The following is a 20,646-nucleotide window of genomic DNA, read 5'->3' as shown; positions in this document are numbered from 1 at the left end:
TGGTATATCTTTTATCTTGTGATGTAGTATTTGAATGAGAATTACATGAGTCTTGTTGTTGGTGCATCATACAAATGATGCATCTAGTTGTTGCTTGAACCTTAAATTTTGATAGAGGAGCTGAGTTTTGTTCCTAGCATTTCTTGCATGGTTAGATGGGTGCTCTCAATTTGAGGCTGTACATTCCTTCATATGCCTCACGAGTCGCGACTAATTTCCTATTTGAGCAGTTCAGCTTGCAATATTTTTCATGTTCATGGTGCAACTAATTTTTCTGAGTTGTTGCTATGGTGTTTGGTTCTTAAACCAGAAGTTATGTAGTTTGCAGCTCTAAGTTATGGAATGCTAGTGTCTGAAACTTTTAGATATCCTCGACTACAACTATATGCTCTTGTGTAAGTGCAAGATATAATGACTAATGAGGAGCAATTTCGGATATTGCTTTGTGTTTCTGATACATTAGTAGCTTAATTGCCACTTTCAGGAAAGAAACTCAGAAGGTTCAAGTTACATGATTATATAGGGCAAACTGACTTTTTTTGGTAGTTCAGTTACTATTGAAGTATACTAATTCAAACATATATAATACCATGATTATATGCTACGTAACAGTTCATAAATCACAAACAATTGACTAAGCCATCTTCATTTAATCCATAATAATAATCCAAAGGTAAATTATAGTGGATACTTCAATTCCTCTGCAAAAGAAAAATGGGCTTGTGTCAATCTCTTCTGTGGTTCCACTGAACATAGTGAAAGTGGCAAATACCCCATGAATCTTACTAGAATGACTTCTACCTGGTAAATTGGTAATGGAGTATCATATTTAGCTCCTGTAAACACTGCAGCATGTGGGAGGTTTATTCTGTTGTATAGTCATAGTTGGAGACTTTTTCTATAAAAAATCTTCTGAAATTTGGGATAAGCCATGAGACTTACATAGTTACATTGTGAAGCTTCAAATATCAGGATCTAGATCAACTCTTGGTTCAATCCTCTATTTGTTTATGTAACATCTTTTCGATGTCGAAACAAGCTGAGCTTTGATGAGGAAGAAAGTCTTTTGGTAGTCACTAGGGGATCCACATAGTTGCTGGTGACATTATACACGAATATTAACTCAAAACAATTTTTGATGGAAGATATGCCTAGGGATGGATTGTGTGCAGAGTTCTGAATTTCATCATGCTTTAGGTAGTGAGTAGTAACTAAGATTCTTTTCTTATTCTGGAGAAAAAAATTATGGTTAAGAAAGTAGTCCTTTATGCAACCCAATATGCAGCTCATTGATTCAAATTTTATCAGTGATAGGTTGTCGTACACCCGTCAAAAATAATTCCTGCAAAACCTTCTAGCAATGTAGTAGGGTAAGTAGGGTCGAATCCATGGAGAGATGGTCGTTTTATATAGTTTATAAGGTATAGAGAAACTAAACAAGATCAATAATATGAATACTAAAGTTCTAAACTAATCAAATTACGAAAATCAAACTAAAAAGGATCTAGAGTAATGGTTCACCATGTTTATAACTATAATATATCAGAATATCATCAATAGTTCAATCAATCAGATATCTAGAGCACAGGTTAATCCTTGGTCAGGTATTAACACTCTCAAATCAACATATGCTAGTACGATCGCTCACCATAATCAGATTTGCTAATTGTAGGTAAGTCTTTAAAGAGTTATATCTCTCAATCTATGACTCGATATTAACAATATTTAATCAGACAATTGATCAGATTGCAAGATTAAGAATAAAAACACTAATCAATTAGAGAAATCAATAACTAATCAAACCATGAATAAATATCAATCAATAATCATATCATATAAACATGGATTTCCAAACCCTAGAAATAAAAATTACTCTATCATGAAATAAATAATGAAATCTAAATCTACAAAGAAAAGCATAATCAAATAAATCAAGGAAAGAAACTAAAGAAACTCATGAATTAATGAAGAATAAAAACTAGGGTTTACAACTAAAACTAGAGAGAAAGAGAGGAGAGAAAACTAAAACCTAAAACCTAAAAAATAACGTGAGAGGGAGCGGAGGAAAGAGAAAGAATAAAAACCTATCTAAATAATATTCAAACCTAATATGACTCGAGAAGTAATTTACAAGATAAGGAAAGTCTTAAATAAATCATTAATAGGCGGATTACTGATCCGCGCGTACGCGTGGCAGATTCCAGCAGAAACAGTGCAATCTTCCGAAAGGCATAACTCCTTGACTAGAAGTCTCCTCGGGGCGTGCCACCTATGTTGAAAGCTCTTCAAGTCTAGTTTCCAAATAGCTGGAATTACTCAATTTTAAGGAGCACATCAGAAGTTATGATCAAAAGAGTAGACATGACTCTTTTTTCACATTTCTTCTAATGATTCTCCGCTTCGTTTTCGCTCAAACTCGTACTATAAAATGTCTATGACAATCCTTATGCATTGTAACTCCTTTCCAAGTGCTCCTAATCCTCAAGTTTAGCTAATCATACTCCAAATACGTTATGAATGCCTGAAATTCATCAAAAACAAGAAAACATACCGAATAGGAATAGAAAAGCATAACTTAAGAATTTAATGCAACAATGAACCTAAATATGAAACTAAATGCTCTAAAATGCAACCTAAATGCACCTAAAAACTATATATAAAAATGACTTATCAATCAGCTGCCAAAACAGTTAGCAAGTATGTACATCTACTGGAATCAACTGATGAGCTCAGTCTCATGTAAGGACTAGCTTATGAACTCGCTTTCGTATAGCTAAAGTTGCACCAGTTCTACAGAAATTTTTTTCTTTGTGCACCTTCGCTATCATGCTGATTTGAATTTAATTTTTAATGGATTTTTCACCATATACCCCTAAAAAAATTTATTTACTATAAACATGCGCACTTTTCGAAATTCATCCTATGCCCCTTAATATTTTTCAAATGCACAGATGGTCCTTAATGACTAACGATAGTCAGCTTCGTTTATTTTTAAACCCTAACTAACCTAGTTAACCAGTAACCTTTAAGCTCAACGCACAAAATGCACATTGCTAACAACAATAAAAATTCACACTAGCAAAAAAACAAAAAATTAAACCTAAAGAATCATCGAAAATCAACTAATCGTGAATCTGATTGGCCTTGCTAGACTTTGCTGGAAAATGACAACATGTGAGGAAAAGAGTGGAACATGTAAACATCACTAAGGGCTCTCACATATGGAATAATATAGGTAATGGTTGGAACCTCTATATTCCAAATTCCATGTTATCGACTGTTGCAAGGTTCAAACATCGTGCTGCAGTATTAAGGGTGGGGAGGAAATCAACTAGTGGATGCCATAGCTAAGATGGCAAGGAAGGAGTCAATTTATATTGACCATGAATACTTTTTAGTTACCCCTTCTTTGTTTTGTATTAATATTTTGCTTCATGACACTCCTTTAATGCGTGTTCAAAACTATGACTCGAATGACCTTGAGGATCATGAGCCTCATGATGGTGTACTATCTTAATTAATATATGTGAACTTAACAGAAATTAGAAGTGATTCGATGGTTAGAAAATGAACTCACTCACTCTCAGTTTCTCTCTCCTCTCTTTTTAAAAAATAAAATTGAAGATTATCTTTCTCTCACCTCTTACTACTAATTTATGCGAGGAGAGAGAAAAATAAGAAGAAAGAGCCAATTTCTTTGTGTTTTATACTTTTGCAACACTTGACATCTTCAACTCTTTTAAAAGTGAGGTATTTTCGAAATATTCGTTTTATTTTTTTTGTTGTTTGGTGTTTATCTATATCGGATTTGAAATCCAGATTTAAGTTGGTGTTTGATATTACAAGAAATTATGTACGCAATACCTCAATAGAAATTCCCATGATCTTCATATTTGGGTAATTATTTGGTTCATAGGAAATGGAGAAAATGGGGATAATGAAAATTCATGGTAATTTGAAATTCCAATAAAATGTTGGAAATTATCTACCTACCCTTCCGCTGGTCACTCACAATTCCAACATAAATTCCAACATCCCTTATAACTACCAAACAATTTAGACTAATTCCTAGAAATTTACAAAAAAACAGGGTACATAGATTGTAGCGCATAAGAATTTGATTGGTACATAGTTTATACGGTTATTTCACCAAATACCCCCGACAAATCAAAAAATTCACAATATACCCTCAATGTTTCAGAAATGCACCGTATACCCTTGAGTTTTTCGAAACGTGCACCAGATACCCTTTTGCCTAACTGCCGTTAACCCACAGTTAGCTTTATTTACAATTTTGCCATCATTAACCCTAATCATAATTAAACCTAACCTAATCTAACCCTAATCCTACCCCTAAACCCCAGCAGCTCCGCCCTCCCCCACCCCCGCAGCTGCCATCCCCCACGCACCCCACCCCCGCAGCCGCCACCCACGCACATCTCTCTCTCCTGATCAAATTGCGCGAAAATCAACAAGGGTGGGCAGAAAGAGTACGAAAACCGGCAGGGGTGGGGGAAGGGGAGCGAAAACCGACGAGAGCAGGGGGAATGGATTCGAAAACTGACGGGGGTGGGGAGGAAAGGGTGGAAAACCGACGGGAGTAGGGGGAATGGGTTCGAAAACCGACGGGAGCAGGGGAATGGGTTCGAAAACCGACGGGGGTGGGGGGAAAGGGTGCGAAAACTGACGGGGGTGGGGGAAGGGGTGCGAAATCCTACAGGGGTGGGGGGAAAGGGTGCGAAAGCTGCGTGGGGGTGGGGGAGGGGGTGGGTGGTTGCGGGGATGGGTGAGGGGGCAGCTGTGGGGTTACGGGGTGGGGGTGGGGGTGGCGGTAGTAGGGGTGGGGTGGGAGAGGGGGTGGCGGCTGCAGGGGTGGAGGGGTGGTGGGCTGGGTAGGTTAGGGTTTGGGGTGAGGGTTTAGGTTTAAGGGTTAGATTAGAATTAGGATTTAGGATTTATAATGGCAAAATCGTAAATAAAGCTAACGGAGAAATAACGGACGTTAAAAAAAGGGTATTTGGTGCGCAAAAATGAAATGTCAGGGGTATATGGTGAATTGTTGAAACATTGAGGGTATATTGTGAATTTTTTGATTTGTCAGGGGTATTTGGTGAAATAACCGTAGTTTATATAGTTTTATTAAAAAAATCAAACACATACTTAGGCTATGTTTAGTTCACCTGAAATTTTCTGATCTGAACTTATCTTATTTGATCTGAATTTATTTTTTCTGATCTGATCAGAACTAATCTGATTACAAGATCTTGTCTTTTAGATTTTTCTCAATATATAAGAAAAAATATAGTCATGTGGGGTCTTGTTTGATTCGTCTCAATGAGTAATTTATTAATATTTAATTATTATAATTTTTACTAATATGTAATGAAAGATATAATGATTTTTAAATATAAGCATGATCTGAACTGATCTGATCTGAACTTATTTTTTCTGATCTGATCTGATTAGATCTGAAATATGCAAAAATAAGGTGAACTGAACATAGCCTTAATATATCACTTTAAATCTCACATTTTTCAATGCACAACTTTGACTATTTAATTATACCTCTTTTATCTCATATTAATTGCATATTTGCAATATACTTTTCTACAGTGTCTTAGACTATAGATAAAGTGGGACATGAGTTTTATCATTTAACTATTAAAGTTAACTTCAACGAATATTTTTATATTTTGGTTAATCATGTGGGTCCGTTCATAGAGTATATCATGTGTGTGTAGACGGGGTTATTATTTTGTTATTGTTTTATCTTTGCAATAAGGGTGTGGAGCATAGTTATAGAATGCGCTATTATAAACAAATAGATGGTCCATGCCTAAATTAGAAATGTAATTGTTCATATGAGGCAAAAGGGTATAAAAAGTATTGCGATAAATATGAAAAACAGGAATATATAAGTAAAAAAATATGAAAACTATACATTTTATTCATGTATATTAATCTTCATTTATTGGTATACAGTAAAAATACTATTGTCTAAGTTGGATATTTCCATAATGCAAAACTCATACTAAAAAACCTAAAAACCCAAGTAAATATGATGAAGTTGAATATCTCCATACATTTACTACTTTACACAGTTAATAGTATATATAGATCCTATTATTCACAATATATAAATTAGTTGAATGAAATCAACGACTCCAAATAATAGTGGAGGCTGAACAAATTGGTTTAATATTAGAAACAGCACGTGCCAATCCAACTCCATGCTTCTCTTAACTACATAAAAACTAAGATAGTTTTGAGATAAAAATACAAATCGTAAACAAGACAATTAGTTTATTATTATTTTTATAATAGTGCTGAACTATGGATAACAAGGTTACACTCATGCTTATCACTCATTTTTTCAGTTCTTCCTTTGTCTTGTTGTTCTACCTCGCCTACCAAAGTACTCATCGAAAAGATCAAGCAACACAAATTCCATTTTGTTTGCCAACCGGATAAACCAAAAGGGCTTTCCTATTGAAAACATGCAATATCCCCACGCCAACCCAACTAGCACACCACTACAAAACCCCATCATTATAATTTCTGACATTGACAAAATACTTGTATCATCTTTAGTAGTATTATTGTGACTATAATTGATGATAACTTTCGGGTATTTGTCTCCACACTCCGGCAATGGTTGTCCACACAATTTGGGATTCCCCTTGTATGAATCAACTGAATATGTATCAAAGTTTTTACCACGAGGTATAGGCCCCTCCAATAGATTATTGGAAACATTAAAGACCCCAACGAATGTTAAACTAACTAATTCTTGAGGGATTCGACCAGTGAGCCTATTTGATGAAAGGTCCAAACCGTCAAGCAAAGATAATTTTCCAATTGATGGAGGGATGTTCCCGGTTAAGAGATTATGCGAGAGATTAAGATTGCGAAGCGAGCGTAATCCCCCTATAGCATCTGGAATCTGTCCAGTAAAGTTGTTGTTCGAGATATCAAAGACCGACATCGTCACAATAAGTTTCTCATATCTCTGTTGTAACCCATTAACTGTCAATACCATAGAGTACGGATGGTCAATAGTGTCCTCCATGTACTGTGGACTCCCAACACCAGACTCGTTCATATTGTACATGGCTGCGAAGTTTTTGATATATCTTCGTGGCAACTTACCACAAAAATTATTGTTAGAGAGGTCCATAATTTGTAGCATTGAGAATGGGTGCTTAACCTTTGGTGAGCTAGTTATAGGACCATAGAAGGCATTGTAACGCACATTGAAAACTTTGAGATGTGGTAGGTTGTCTAGCCATGGGGGAAATTTACCCGTTAGCCTGTTGCTCCCGACATTTAGGAGTTCCAAACGTTGACATTTAGACAATGACTTAGGTAGAACTCCTTCTAATTGATTGTCACTCAGATCTAGATAAGTCAATAAATCACATGACTTTAAGAAGTTTGCGGGTATGGTACCGTTGAGTTTGTTTGATTGGAGAAATAATGTTCTGAGCCCGGTACCAGTATTTCCAAGACAACGAGGAATATCACCAGTCAAAATATTGTTTGATAATCTAAGCGTGTGAATGTTTTCCAAATTGCAAATGGATTTGTTTCCTGAGGCAAATAATTCTTTGTTAGATTGTTTGGAAGATATTGAGATATAAAATTCTTTAACAAGAAATAGTTGCACAGAGCTTCAATCGAACAACATACTCAAATTCCCATATAGTGTTTTTGGTGTACCACTTGTAACTTATTGTTAGTGTGAAAATATAATATGATTAAGTAAGGTACCTATGAGAAAAAATAGAAAAAAAGGATATTATGCGACGGAGGGAGTATGGCATAAGAATTATATTGACATGTTAAATATGCACTTTGTTCCTTTTTAATACGTATACACACTTTCGTTTTTAATCTACACACGGTTGCTTTTTTTATTCTTGATAACATGTCTCATCTACTTTCTCCTATTTTTCCACCCATGTTATCAACTTTTTAATATTTTAGTCCACTTTTTAATATTTAACCCACTTTTTAGTTTCTCTTTCTTACTTTTTAGTTTATCGTTCACACTTTTATACTTCTTCCTTGGTTTATTTTCCCCCAAACTGAAGTGAGTAAACTAAAAAAAAATATAGGGAGTAATTTTTTTTTACTAAAAAAAGATAATAATTATACCATCTTAAATCTCACAATTTCAATTCACAACTTTGACCATTCAATTATATGTAAATAAAATTATGAAAAGTATATTTGAATTTGGGTACATTATTGTCTTATATTAGTATAGTATATAAATTATTGGAGAGAACACTGAAAAATAAGTGAATATAATAAGGTTGCATATCCCCATACCTTTATTATTCTATACATATAACTAATGAGACATAATCTGTAAAAAAAATATATCCAAATTATTTTACATAATTACATCTATTTTTTATATATATTAAATGAAAAAAGATGATCAAAGTGGAATATCTCAATTTACAAAAGTTAGAGTGGAAGAATTGAAAGAAAAAACAAAATGGTGTATATTAAAAGTAGCTAGTAAGTTCAATATTATATATTACCTGTAATTTCATTAGGTATCTCACCAGAGAATTGATTTGAGCTGAGATCAAGTTCAAGTAGCGCTTGACACTTGCTAATCTCCGGAGGGATACTTCCGATGAACTTGTTCCCATCAAGTGATAAATATCGAAGATTTGAAAAGTTTCCAATACTAGCAGGCAACTCCCCAGTTAGCTGATTATTGGAGAGATCTAAGGTCCAAAGATTAACCGAAAAAAGATGAGTAGTACTCTCATCGAAACATAGGCCAGTAAGATGATTGTCATTAAACCCAATTACAGAAATGTTTGGGAGGCCAAACAAACCCTTAGGAATCGACCCATTTAAGAAATTATTTCCCATTGCCACTTCTTCAAGTGACTTACAACTCCCCAAACTCTCGGGGATTGGTCCAATCAACCGATTATCCGATACATACAAAATTTGAAGTCTGTCTCCTTTGCAAAGACTTACTGGCAAACTCCCAGTAAGATTGTTATGTTCTATATCTACCCTTAGCAACCTCCCATTAGTACCTAGCTTTGGTGGAATACTCCCAGTGAAGTTATTCCACCCTAGGGAGAGGTATTCCAACTCCGGGAAATCTCCGATAAAATCAGGTATACTCCCATGTAAATTGTTTCCAGTAAGATGAAAATCGGTTATGTTCTGAAGAAGGGAATATGACTCTGGGATCACACCAGATAGCATATTATGTGAGAAATCCATATGTTTTAAACTCTTCATTGACCCCAACTCAAAGGGTAAACCCCCAGAAAGAGTGTTCCAAGAAAAACTCAAAACTTCAAGTTTCTTAAGTTTCCCCAACTCCGTTGGAATTTTCCCAGAAAAATTGCAGATACTACCATATAATGTTGTTAACTTGGTTAAGTTTCCTAGCTCGGGAGGAATCCCACCAGAGAAAATATTATTGTAATCAACATAATCAAGGTAGTAGTAATTCCGCCAAGAAAAAGAAAGGTACTCAAGGTTTTCCCATTGACCGTACTCCGGTGGAACCTCACCATAAAAGTGGTTTCCACCAAGATCAAGGTACCGGAGCTCCGACATCTCAACGACCGATAAAGGGAGAAGGCCAGTGAAATTGTTGCTTAAAATGTCGAGGATGGTTAGCTTTTTAAGAGAGGAGAAAGTAGAAGGGAAGGTGGTGAAGTCATTATAAGAGAGGTTGAGATAGCGGAGTTGGGTGAGGAGTGAGAGAGAAGGAGGGATTGGGTCAGAGAAAGAGTTTTCTGCAATATTGAGGTTTTGTAGGTGGGTGAGAGAGCCGATATCAGGCGAGAGAATTCCGGTGAGGTTTAAGCCGGAGATGTCGAGAGAAATGACAGAAGAAGAAGAAGAGGAGGAGCAAGTGATGAACGGCCAACTACAGTGGTGGGTTGTGGTGTTCCATGAGGAGAGATAGTTTTGTGGGTCATGAGTTATGGCTGATTTAATACTTAGTAAAGCTTTCTCTTCTGATAATAATGTTATGCCATTGATGAAGTTGAGGAGATGAAGGAGGACAAAGAACAGAAAGATTTTCATTTTTGTTTTGTTGTTTTTGCTAATAATTGTTCTCCTGGGTTTGCATGAACATAAATAGAGCAATGAAATTTGTGCAGTCTAATCATGTAACCTTTCCAACACGTTCAGTACTCTAGGACGACTCAAAGCTTGACTTGATCAAAAGTGTAAACATGCGATGGTGCCAAGTATTTCCAGACCACACATTGCATAAATCCAGAATACTTTATGAACTTGGATTATCATCATCCAGAAACTAGTACTAGTGGTTTCCATATGCTAGAATAAGAATACTAGTCTTTGCGTCAATGTTTAAACAAAGCAACCAATTGTGGCGTGATTGTGTCATTGATAAGTATATGTTCATAAATCATACACAATATATTCAGGGCCTGTTTGGTTCATAAAACTGGAATGGAATTGTATGGAGATACATATCAGGGTGGTATGGATTCATATACCCATACCCATTCTAAATTGTTTGGTTCAATCTTGTAATGGATCATATGTCCATTCAAAGTGTTTGGTCTAATCTTGGAATGGTTTCTAAGTCTAGTTTAAATTTTTATTTTTTTATTTTTAACTCTAAGAATGTTATGAAGTATAAATTTAGCACTAAAAATATACAGTAAATAGTCATGCTTGAACTAATACCTAGAAAAAAAAATATCCAGAAAAAAAGACCCAGAAAAAAAGACCCAGAAGAAAAGAAAATGAAAACAAAAACCAGAAGAAAAGAAAATGAAAAAAAAAACCCAGAAGAAAAGAAAATGAAAAAAAAACCAGAAGAAAAGAAAAAGAAAAAAATACCCAAAAAATAAGAAAATAAAAGAAAGTAGAAGGCGAAGGAGATGAACAATGCTAGAGTAGAAGAAATAGGTAGTTGAAATTTCTCTTCCTCTACTTTAGGGTTTGATACTTGTAGGAATGGAGTTAGAAACTTTGGGGGTTGGTGGGTATGAGATTCAGGGGGTTTGGGGTGGAATTAGAATCCAAGGAGTATGAGATTCCATACCAAATTACCTCAAATAAACACTTGTATGATTTTTAATAGTATGACATCCATTCCAATCCATCCAAATAAGCTCAACCAAACACCCCCTCAGTAACTGGGTTGTATAGAGTCTAATTTTATTAAACTAGACTTGATTATATATATTCTTAATCCTTATAAATTGAAAAATGGAGATACAATTTGTCAATTTCGCATGTGTTATTATTACTTTATTAGTAATATTCTTTATGTTTCTTTCAGTTATTATTAGTTGCAACCTTTGTTTTTTAATGGTCAAATTTATCCTATATTTTTTTTGCAAATATATTTGAACATTTCGTATCCTATGGGATACTATATATGAGATTGTCTTTTTGATATGCGCTATTTTTTTTTTTCTAAGAAGCAAGTAAATATTATAGTAAATGGTTAGAATTTTGGATTGGAGACCTAAAAATAAAACATTATAACTAATATAAACTAGATGATGTACAAATATGATTAGAAGTTAACATATTGGACTATGATTTACTACAAGCACATCAAAGACTTGCACAATAGATCGTGAAAGTGACAAAGATATATTTAAATAATAAAAAGACTCACATATCTTTTGTCTTTTGAGAAAAAAACCTTTTAAGTCTTTAGCTTCTTTAGTAGACTTCAAGTCACCATAAATGAACATATCGTATTATATGGACACTATTATAATTAGATTCTTTTTTATATGCATTATTTTATTTTTCTTCTAAGAAGCAACTAATATAAACCAGATGATGTACAAATGAAGACCATACGATTCGAAGTTAAGATATTGGAGTATGATTTACTACAAGCACATCAAAGAATGGGTCAATAGATATATTTAAATAATAAAAGGACTCATATATCTTTCATTTTTTGAGAAGAAAAGCTTTTGTTGTTGTTTTTAACTCTTTGGCTTCTTTAGTAGACTTGAAGTGACAAGTCACCATGAATGAACATTTTTTTGTTGCTGATAACTTGACAGGTTGAATTTTTTAACTTTTATAATCATACTTTTCTAATACAAATCTTTATAATTATATAGTGATAGAGTATAAATCTATTCCTGGGGCCTCAACCATCAGCTTAAGCTTTTGGTTGAGTTGGTCCCTTCACATGGTATCAAGAGCCAGCGTGACAAAAAGGTCACGGGTTCGAATCTCATCCACCCCCTTTCTCAGTGGAATATTTAGCGCCAGGTATGAGGGAGACCTGTGCTGCATCCACACTTCAAGCCCAAAGGGCTCTTGCGTGAGGGGGCGTGATAGAGTATAAATCTATTCCTGGGGCCTCAACCATCAGCTTAAGCTTTTGGTTGAGTTGGTCCCTTCACATATAGTGATAGAGTATAAATCTATTCCTGGGGCCTCAACTATCGGCTTAAGCTTTTGGTTGAGATGGTCCTTTGACATGGTATCAAGAGCCAGCGTGACAAAAGGTCACGAGTTCGAATCTCATCCACCCCGCCTTTCTCAATGGAATATTGCATCCACACTTCAAGCCCAAAGGGCTCTTGAAAGAAATACACAATCTTTCCTAAACCTTTTCCATTTTTTCAGTTTGATTTTTCTAATAACTGAAATAGCAATGGAATTTCAGTACATTCATCACGATGTAACCTTCGAACACGTTCACTGTAGGACCACTTCATGCTTAACTTGATGTAAAGTCTATACACTCGAAATTTCTTCATCCAGAATATTTGTACACTTGGATTATTATCATTCACAGACCACAATTGCTAGTAAAAAAATTTAGAGTTTTGAGTTGGAGACATGAAAAAGCAAACATTACATGCTTCATACGGCTGCTGATTGAAGTCAATGTAAATGACTATGATTCACTACCAAGTACCAGCAAATCAAAGACTGGAAAAATGTTGTTGATTTCGAATTCGTTAGTAGACTTCAAGTCACCATGATTGATTGAGCTTGTGATAACTTGGCAGGTTGTATTGTAGAATTTTTGTATAATATTATTTTGTATAAATTATAATTAGATGGGTTGTCACTAATTTAAGAAATACATAATCTTTCCTAAACCTTCTTATTTTTTCTCGGTTCAAGTTTCTCTTAACCATCTATAATCAATATATTTAGAGATATAGTATAAAGGAGGAATTTTAGAGCTTCTCAAGATTTTGAAGCCATAGATCGCTTATGTAGGATTGTCATGTTATCGAATTTTATTTTAATCTTTTACAAAATTAAAGTTCTACAGAGATTTAAATATACATAAAGAGTTCAGAATAAGCTCAAATTAGAGTTTGATTTTGCATGAACAACCTAAATTATTATATTATGTAAATTGTGTATAACACATTTCATTTTGGTAAGATTGGATTTTTTAAGTCTTTATAATATGCTTCCTTTGTTACAAAATTGTATCAAATTAATTATATACTTTGGAATTGTTGAGTAGAAGGGTAGTTTTTGTGCTTCAGAACTTTTGGTGCACTGTACTCAAATGATATTATGATATAGATGAATAGAATTTAGAATTATGGAATATTCCTTTCAATGGTATATCTTTTATCTTCTGATGTAGTATTTGAATGAGAATTACATGTCTCTTGTTGTTGGTGCATCATACAAATGATGCATCTAGTTGTTGCTTGAACCTTAAATTTTGATAGAGGAGCTGAGTTTTGTTCCTAGCACTTCTTGCATGGTTAGATGGGTGCTCTCAATTTGAGGATGTACATTCCTTCATATGCCTCACGAGTCGCTACTAATTTCCTACTTCAGCAGTTCAGCTTGCAATATTTTTCATGTTCATGGTGCAACTAATTTTTCTGAGTTGTTGCTATGGTGTTTGGTTCTTAAACTAGAAGTTATATAGTTTGCAGCTCTAAGTTATGGAATGCTAGTGTCTGAAACTTTTAGATATCCTCGACTACAACAATATGCTCTTGTGTAAGTGCAAGATATAATGACTAATGAGGAGCAATTTCGGATATTGCTTTGTGTTTCTGATACATTAATAGCTTAGTTGTTGCCACTTTCAGGGAAGAAACTCAGAAGGTTCAAGTTACATGATTATATAGGGCAAAATGACTTTTTTTGGTAGTTCAGTTACTATTGAAGTATACTAATTCAAACATATATAATACCATGATTGTATGCTACTTAACAGTTCATAAATCACAAACAATTGACTAAGCCATCTTCATTTAATCCATAGTTTTAATCCAAAGGTAAATTATAGTGGATATTTCAATTCCTCTGCAAAAGAAAAATGGGCCTGTGTCAATCTCTTCTGTAGTTCCACTGAACATAGTGAAAGTGGCAAATACCCCATGAATCTTACTAGAATGACTTCTACCTGGTAATGGAGTATCATATTTAGCTCTTGTAAACACTGCAGCATGTGGGAGCTGAGGTTTATTATGTTGTATAGTCATAGTTGGAGACTTTCTCTATAAAAAATCTTCTGAAATTTGGGATAAGCCATGAGACTTACATTGTGAAGCTTCGCAAATATCAGGATCTAGATCAACTCTTGGTTCAATCCTCTATTTGTTTATGTAACATCTTTTCGGTGTCGAAACAAGCTGAGCTTTGATGAGGAAGAAAGTCTTTTGGTAGTAACTAGGGGATCCACATAGTTGCTGTTGACATTATACACGCATATTAATTAACTCAAACAATTTTTGATGGAAGATATGCCTAGGGATGGATTGTGTGCAGAGTTGTAACTTTCATCATGCTTAGCTTCATGTAGTGAGTAGTAACTAAGATTCTTTTCTTATTCTGGAGAAAAAATTGTGGTTGTGAAAGTAGTCCTTTATGCAACCAAGTATGCAGCTCATTGATTCAAATTCTATCAGCTGCCAAAACAGTTAGCAAGTATGTACATGTACAGGAATCGACTGATGAGCTCAGTCTCATGTAAGGACTAGCTTATGAACTCGCTTTCGTATAGCTAAAGTTGCACCACTTTTACAGAAGGTTTTTTCTTTGTGCACCTTCTCTATCATACTGATTTGAATTTAATTTTAACGGATTTTTCACCATATATCCCTAAAGAAAATTTATTTACTATAAACATGTGCACTTTTCGAAATTCATCCTATGTCTCTTAATATTTTTCAAATACACAGATGGTCCTTAATGACTAACGATAGTCAGCTTCGTTTATTTTTGAACCCTAACTAACCTAGTTAACCAGTAACCTTTAAGCTCAACGCACAAAATGCACATTGCAAACAACAATCAAAATTCACACTAGCAAAAAAACAAAAAATTAAACCTAAAGAATCATCGAAAATCAACTAATCGTGAATCTAATTGGCCTTGCTAGACTCTGCTGAAAAATACTATTGTCTAAGTTGGATATTTCCATAATCATGTGGGTCCTTTATAGAGTATATCATGCGTGTGTAGATGGGGTTATTATTTTGTTATTGTTTCATCTTTGCAACAAGGGTGTGGAGCATAGTTATAGAATGAGAAATAATAAACAAATAGATGGTCCGTGCCTAAATTAGAAATGTATCTGTTCATATGAGGCGAAAGGGTATAAAAAGTATTGCGATAAATATGAAAAACAGGAATATGTAAGTAAAAAAGTATGAAAACTATGCATTTAGTTCATGTATATTAATCTTCATTTATTGGTATACAGCAAAAATACTATTGTCTAAGTTGGATATTTCCATAATGCAAAACTCATACTAAAAAACCTAAAAACCCAAGTGAATATTATGAAGTTGAATATCTCCACACATTTACTATTTTACACAATTAATAGTATATATACATCCTATTATTCACAATAATTTAGTTGAATGATATCAAAGATTCCAAATAGTGGAAGCTGAACAAAATGGTTTTATATTAGAAACAGCACGTGCCAATCCAACTCCATGCGTATTTCAACTACATAAAAAATAAGATAGTTTTGAGAATAAAAATACAAATCTTAAACAAGACAATTAGTTTATTATTATTTATTGACACTTAAAATACTGCTCAACTATGGATAACAAGGTTATACTCATGCTTATCACTCATCTTTTCAGATCTTCCTTTGTCTTGTTGTTCTACCTCGCCTACCAAAGTACTCATCGAAAAGATCAAGCAACACCAATTCCATTTTGTTGGCCAACCGGATAAACCAAAAGGGCTTTCCTATTGAAAACATATAATATCCCCACGCCAACCCAACTAGCACACCACTACAAAATCCCATCATAATGATTTCTGACATTGACAAAATACTTCTATCATCTTCAGTAGTATTGTGACTATCATTGATGATAACTTTCGGGTATCTGTCTCCACACGCTGGCAATGGTTGTCCACACAATTTGGGATTCCCCTTGTATGAATCAACTGAAAATGTATCAAAGTTTTTACCACGAGGTATAGGCCCCTCCAATAGATTATTGGAAACATTAAAGACCCCAACAAATGTTAAACTAACTAATTCTTGAGGGATTCGACCACTGAGCCTATTTGATGAAAGGTCCAAACCGTCAAGCAAAGATAATTTTCCAATTGATAGAGGTATGTTCCCGGTTAAGAGATTATGCGAGAGATTAAGATGACGAAGTGAGTGTAATCGCCCTATAACATCCGGAATCTGCCCAACAAAGTTGTTGTTGGACATATCCAAGACCGACATCGTTATAAAAATGTTAAGATAGTTTTGTTGCATTCCATGGTATGTCAACACGATCGAAGATGTCGTGGAGTAGCCGACTTCCAAGTATTCAGGACCCTCACGACTAGACTCGTTCATATTGAGCATGGCCTCAAAGTGTTTGATATATCTTTCTGGTAACTTACCACCAAAATTATTGTTAGAGATGTCGAGAATTTGTAGCCTTGGGAATGGACGCTTAACCTTTGGTGATGAGCTAGCTATAGGACCATAGAAGCCATTAAAACGCAGGCCGAGAACTTGGAGTTGTGGAAGGCTATCTAGCGATGAAGGAAATATACCCGTTAGCTTGTTGTTCTCGAGATTTAGAAAGTTTAAACTTCGACACTTGGACAAAGACTTGGGTACAACCCCTTCCAGTTGATTGTCACCCAGATGTAGAAACTTTAAAGAATCACAGTTTGAGAAATTTGGTGGTATTGTTCCGTTGAGCTTGTTTAATTGGAGATTCAATGCCTCAAGTGAAGCGCTAGTATTTCCAAGACAATGCGGTATTTCCCCAGTCAAAGTATTGTTTGATAAATCAAGTAAGCTAATTTCATCCAAATTGCAAATGGATTTGTTACCTGAGGCAAATTATTTGTCATGAAATTGTCTATAATAAACAAAAATATGAAACTCATTGACTTTAAATAATAGTAGCAAAGAGCGCTTATATTAAAAAAAATGTAATCTAATGCTCAGAAAACTTTTTTTGTGTACCATTTGTATTTTATTGGCACTGGAATGTGGAAATGTATAATGGAGTATGATTAATGTATGGAAAAAGGTATAAAAAGTATTGTGATAAATATGAGAAAGAGGAATATATAAGTTAAAAAAAATGAAAATAAGCTACACATTCTGTTCATGTACATAAATCTTCATATATTGGTGTATTGCAAAAATATGAAAAGAACCTAAAAACTCGAGGGAATATGATAAAGTTGAATATCTTTACTATTTTACACAATTAATAATATATATGGATCCGACCCTATTATTCACAACAAATTAGTTTAATTTGTACATTGTTTTTAATTTGCACATTATATAGAAGTAAGGCATAAGAATTTTATTGACATGTTAAATACGCTATTCGTTTCTTTTTAATCTACACACTTTCCTTTATATTCTGTTTATTTTTAATCTACATACTATTGCTTTTTTTATTCTTGGTAACAAATCCCATCTACTTTCTCATATCTTTTTCCACCCATGTTATCCACTTTAATTTTCAATATATTCACCCACTTTTTAATTTATCTCTCTTACTTTAGTAGTTCAGTTTCTCTTTCATACTTTTGTACTATCTCATTAGTTCTCTCCCAAAGTGAAGTGAGTAAACTAAAAAGAAACGTAGGAAGTAAATTTTTTTAACAAAAAAAAAAAGATAATTTTTATACCATCTTAATTTCACAATTTCATTCAATTATATGTAAATAAACATATGAAAAGTATATTTGAATTTTGGTCATGTACATTATTGTCTTATATTAGTATAGTATATAATTATTGGAGAGAACACCTGAAAAATAAGTGAATATAACAAGGTTGCATATCCCATACCTTTATTATTTTATACATACAACTAATGAGAAATAATTTGTAAATAAATACTCCCTCCGTTTCCTAAAGATCTTCCCTCTTTCCGTTTAAGGGTGTTTCCAAAAGATCTTCCCTCTTTTGCTTTATTCATTATTTGGCAAAACAAATTTCCCTATTTACTCTTTCATGTCACTATCATATGGTCTACCATTACATTATTAATTCAATTTTACTCCCTTTCTCTCTCCTACTTTAACCCCTTTATATTTGTTTATTTATCTTAACCCCTTTCTCTCTCCTATTTTACTCACACCATGCCCCACACAACTTGATTTTCCTTGGTATCTGTAGGAACAGTAAGTGGGAAGATCTTTAGGAAACGGATGGAGTATATCCGAATTATTTTACATAATTACATCTATTTTTTTATATATTAAATGAAAAAAGATGATCAAAGTGGAATATCTCAATGATACAAAAGTTAGAGTGGAAGAATTGAAAGAAAAAACAAAATGGTGTATATTAAAAGTACTCCCTCTGTTTTTTTTTTATCTTTCTCACTTTCTATTTACACATCTTCCAATGTACATTTTTGAACTTAAATATCTTTCATCATATATTAGTAAAAATTATAACGATTGAATATTAATAATCTACTAATTGAGACGAATCAAAGAAGATCTCACATGACTATATTTTTTTCTTATAAATTGAAAAAAATTGAGAAGATTCTCTCCAAGTATGAATAGTGTCAAGATTAGAACGATAAAAAAAAACAGAGGGAGTAGCTAGTAAGTTCAATATTATATTACCTGTAATTTCATTAGGTATCTCACCGGAGAATTGATTTGAGCTGAGATCAAGTTCAAGTAGCGCTTGACACTTGCTAATCTCCGGAGGGATACTTCCGGTGAACTTGTTCCCATCAAGTGATAAATATTGAAGATTTGAAAAGTTTCCAATACTAGCAGGCAACTCCCCGGTTAGCTGATTATTGGAGAGATCTAACCCTATAAGACTAACTGAAAAAAGACTAGTACTCTCATCGAAACCTCGGCCAGTAAGATGATTGTCATTAAGCCCAATTACAAAAATGTTTGGGAGGCCAAACAAACCCTTAGGAATCGACCCATTTAAGAAATTATTTCCAATGTCCATGTATACAAGTGACTTACAACTCCCCAAACTCTCGGGAATTGGCCCAATCAACCGATTACCGGATACAAGCAATTCTAGAAGTCTGTCTCCTCTGCAAAGACTTACTGGCAAACTCCCAGTAAGATTGTTACCAAATATAGATACAAATTGCAACCTCCCATTAGTACCTAGCTTTGGGAGAGGAATTCCAACTCCGGGAAATCTCCGATAAAATCAGGTATACTCCCATGTAACTTGTTTTCACCAAGATTAAAATAGGTTATGTTCTGAAGAATGGAATATGACTCTGGGATCACACCAGATAACATATTATTAAAGAAATCCATATATTTTAAACTCTTCATTGACCCCAACTCAAAGGGTAAACCCCCAGAAAGAGTGTTTACATCAAAACTTAAAAATTCAAGTTTCTTAAGTTTCCCCAACTCCATTGGAATTTCCCCAGAAAAATTGCAGAAACCACCAGATAAATATATTAAGTTGGTTAAGTTTCCTAGCTCCAGAGGAATCCTGCCAGAGAAATGGTTATAGGAGAGGTCGAGGATGGTTAAGTTTTTAAGGGAGGAGAAAGTAGAAGGGAAGGTGGTGAAGTCATTATACGAGAGATTGAGATAGCGGAGTTGAGTAAGGAGAGAAAGAGAAGATGGTATTGCGCCATAGAAAGAGTTGGATGCAACTGAGAGGTTTTGTAGGTGGATGAGGGAGCCGATATCAGGTGAGAGAATTCCTGCGAGGTTTAAGTTAGAGATGTCGAGAGAAATTACTGCAGAAGATGAGGAGGAGCAAGTGATGAATGGCCAACTACAGTGGTGTGTTGTGTTTTTCCACGAGGAGAGAGAGTTAAACGGATCATAAGTAATGGCAGATTTGATACTTAGTAAAGCTTTCTCTTCTGATAATAATGTTATGCCATTGATGAAGTTGAGGTTATGAAGGAGCACAAAGAAAAGAAAGATTTTCATTTTTTGTTTTCTTGTTTTTGCTATGTACTGTACTCCTGGGTTTGCATGAACATAAATAGCAATGAAATTTGTGCAGTCTAATCATGTAACCGTTCCAACACGTTCAGTACTCTAGGACGACTTAAAGCTTGACTTAATCAAAAGTGTAAACATGCGATGGTGCCAAGTATTTCCAAACCACACATTGGATAAATCCAGAATACTTGATGAACTTGGATTATCATCATCCAGAAACTAGTGGTTTCTGTATGCTAG

At 34.3% G+C, this 20,646-nt stretch overlaps 3 protein-coding genes across 3 annotated transcripts; all 3 read right to left on the bottom strand.

The window, feature by feature from the left end:
• Nucleotides 1-6,321: 6,321 nt before the first annotated feature.
• Nucleotides 6,322-11,035, bottom strand: LOC104891862 (leucine-rich repeat receptor-like serine/threonine-protein kinase BAM1). The gene is made up of 2 exons (XM_048642466.2): nt 8,553-11,035; nt 6,322-7,590 (listed from the first exon to the last, which is right to left on the bottom strand). The coding sequence occupies exons 1-2, from the start codon at nt 10,078-10,080 to the stop codon at nt 6,374-6,376; spliced, it is 2,745 nt and encodes a 914-aa protein (XP_048498423.1). The 5' UTR covers nt 10,081-11,035; the 3' UTR covers nt 6,322-6,373.
• Nucleotides 11,036-15,889: 4,854 nt separating this feature from the next.
• Nucleotides 15,890-19,600, bottom strand: LOC104891847 (receptor-like protein 9DC3). Its single transcript, XM_048642467.2, has 2 exons — nt 19,084-19,600; nt 15,890-17,310 (listed from the first exon to the last, which is right to left on the bottom strand). Exons 1-2 carry the CDS (start codon nt 19,427-19,429, stop codon nt 16,097-16,099), a joined length of 1,560 nt encoding a protein of 519 aa, XP_048498424.1. The 5' UTR covers nt 19,430-19,600; the 3' UTR covers nt 15,890-16,096.
• LOC125496817 (leucine-rich repeat receptor-like serine/threonine-protein kinase BAM1) lies at nt 19,597-20,516 on the bottom strand. Its single transcript, XM_048642469.2, has one exon. It carries the CDS (start codon nt 20,389-20,391, stop codon nt 19,597-19,599), a length of 795 nt encoding a protein of 264 aa, XP_048498426.1. The 5' UTR covers nt 20,392-20,516.
• Nucleotides 20,517-20,646: the final 130 nt, after the last annotated feature.

The sequence above is a fragment of the Beta vulgaris genome, chromosome 4 (assembly GCF_026745355.1).
Source record: "Beta vulgaris subsp. vulgaris cultivar EL10 chromosome 4, EL10.2, whole genome shotgun sequence".
Classification (NCBI taxonomy): domain Eukaryota; kingdom Viridiplantae; phylum Streptophyta; class Magnoliopsida; order Caryophyllales; family Amaranthaceae; genus Beta; species Beta vulgaris.
This window is presented reverse-complemented; position numbering and strand designations above follow the sequence as displayed.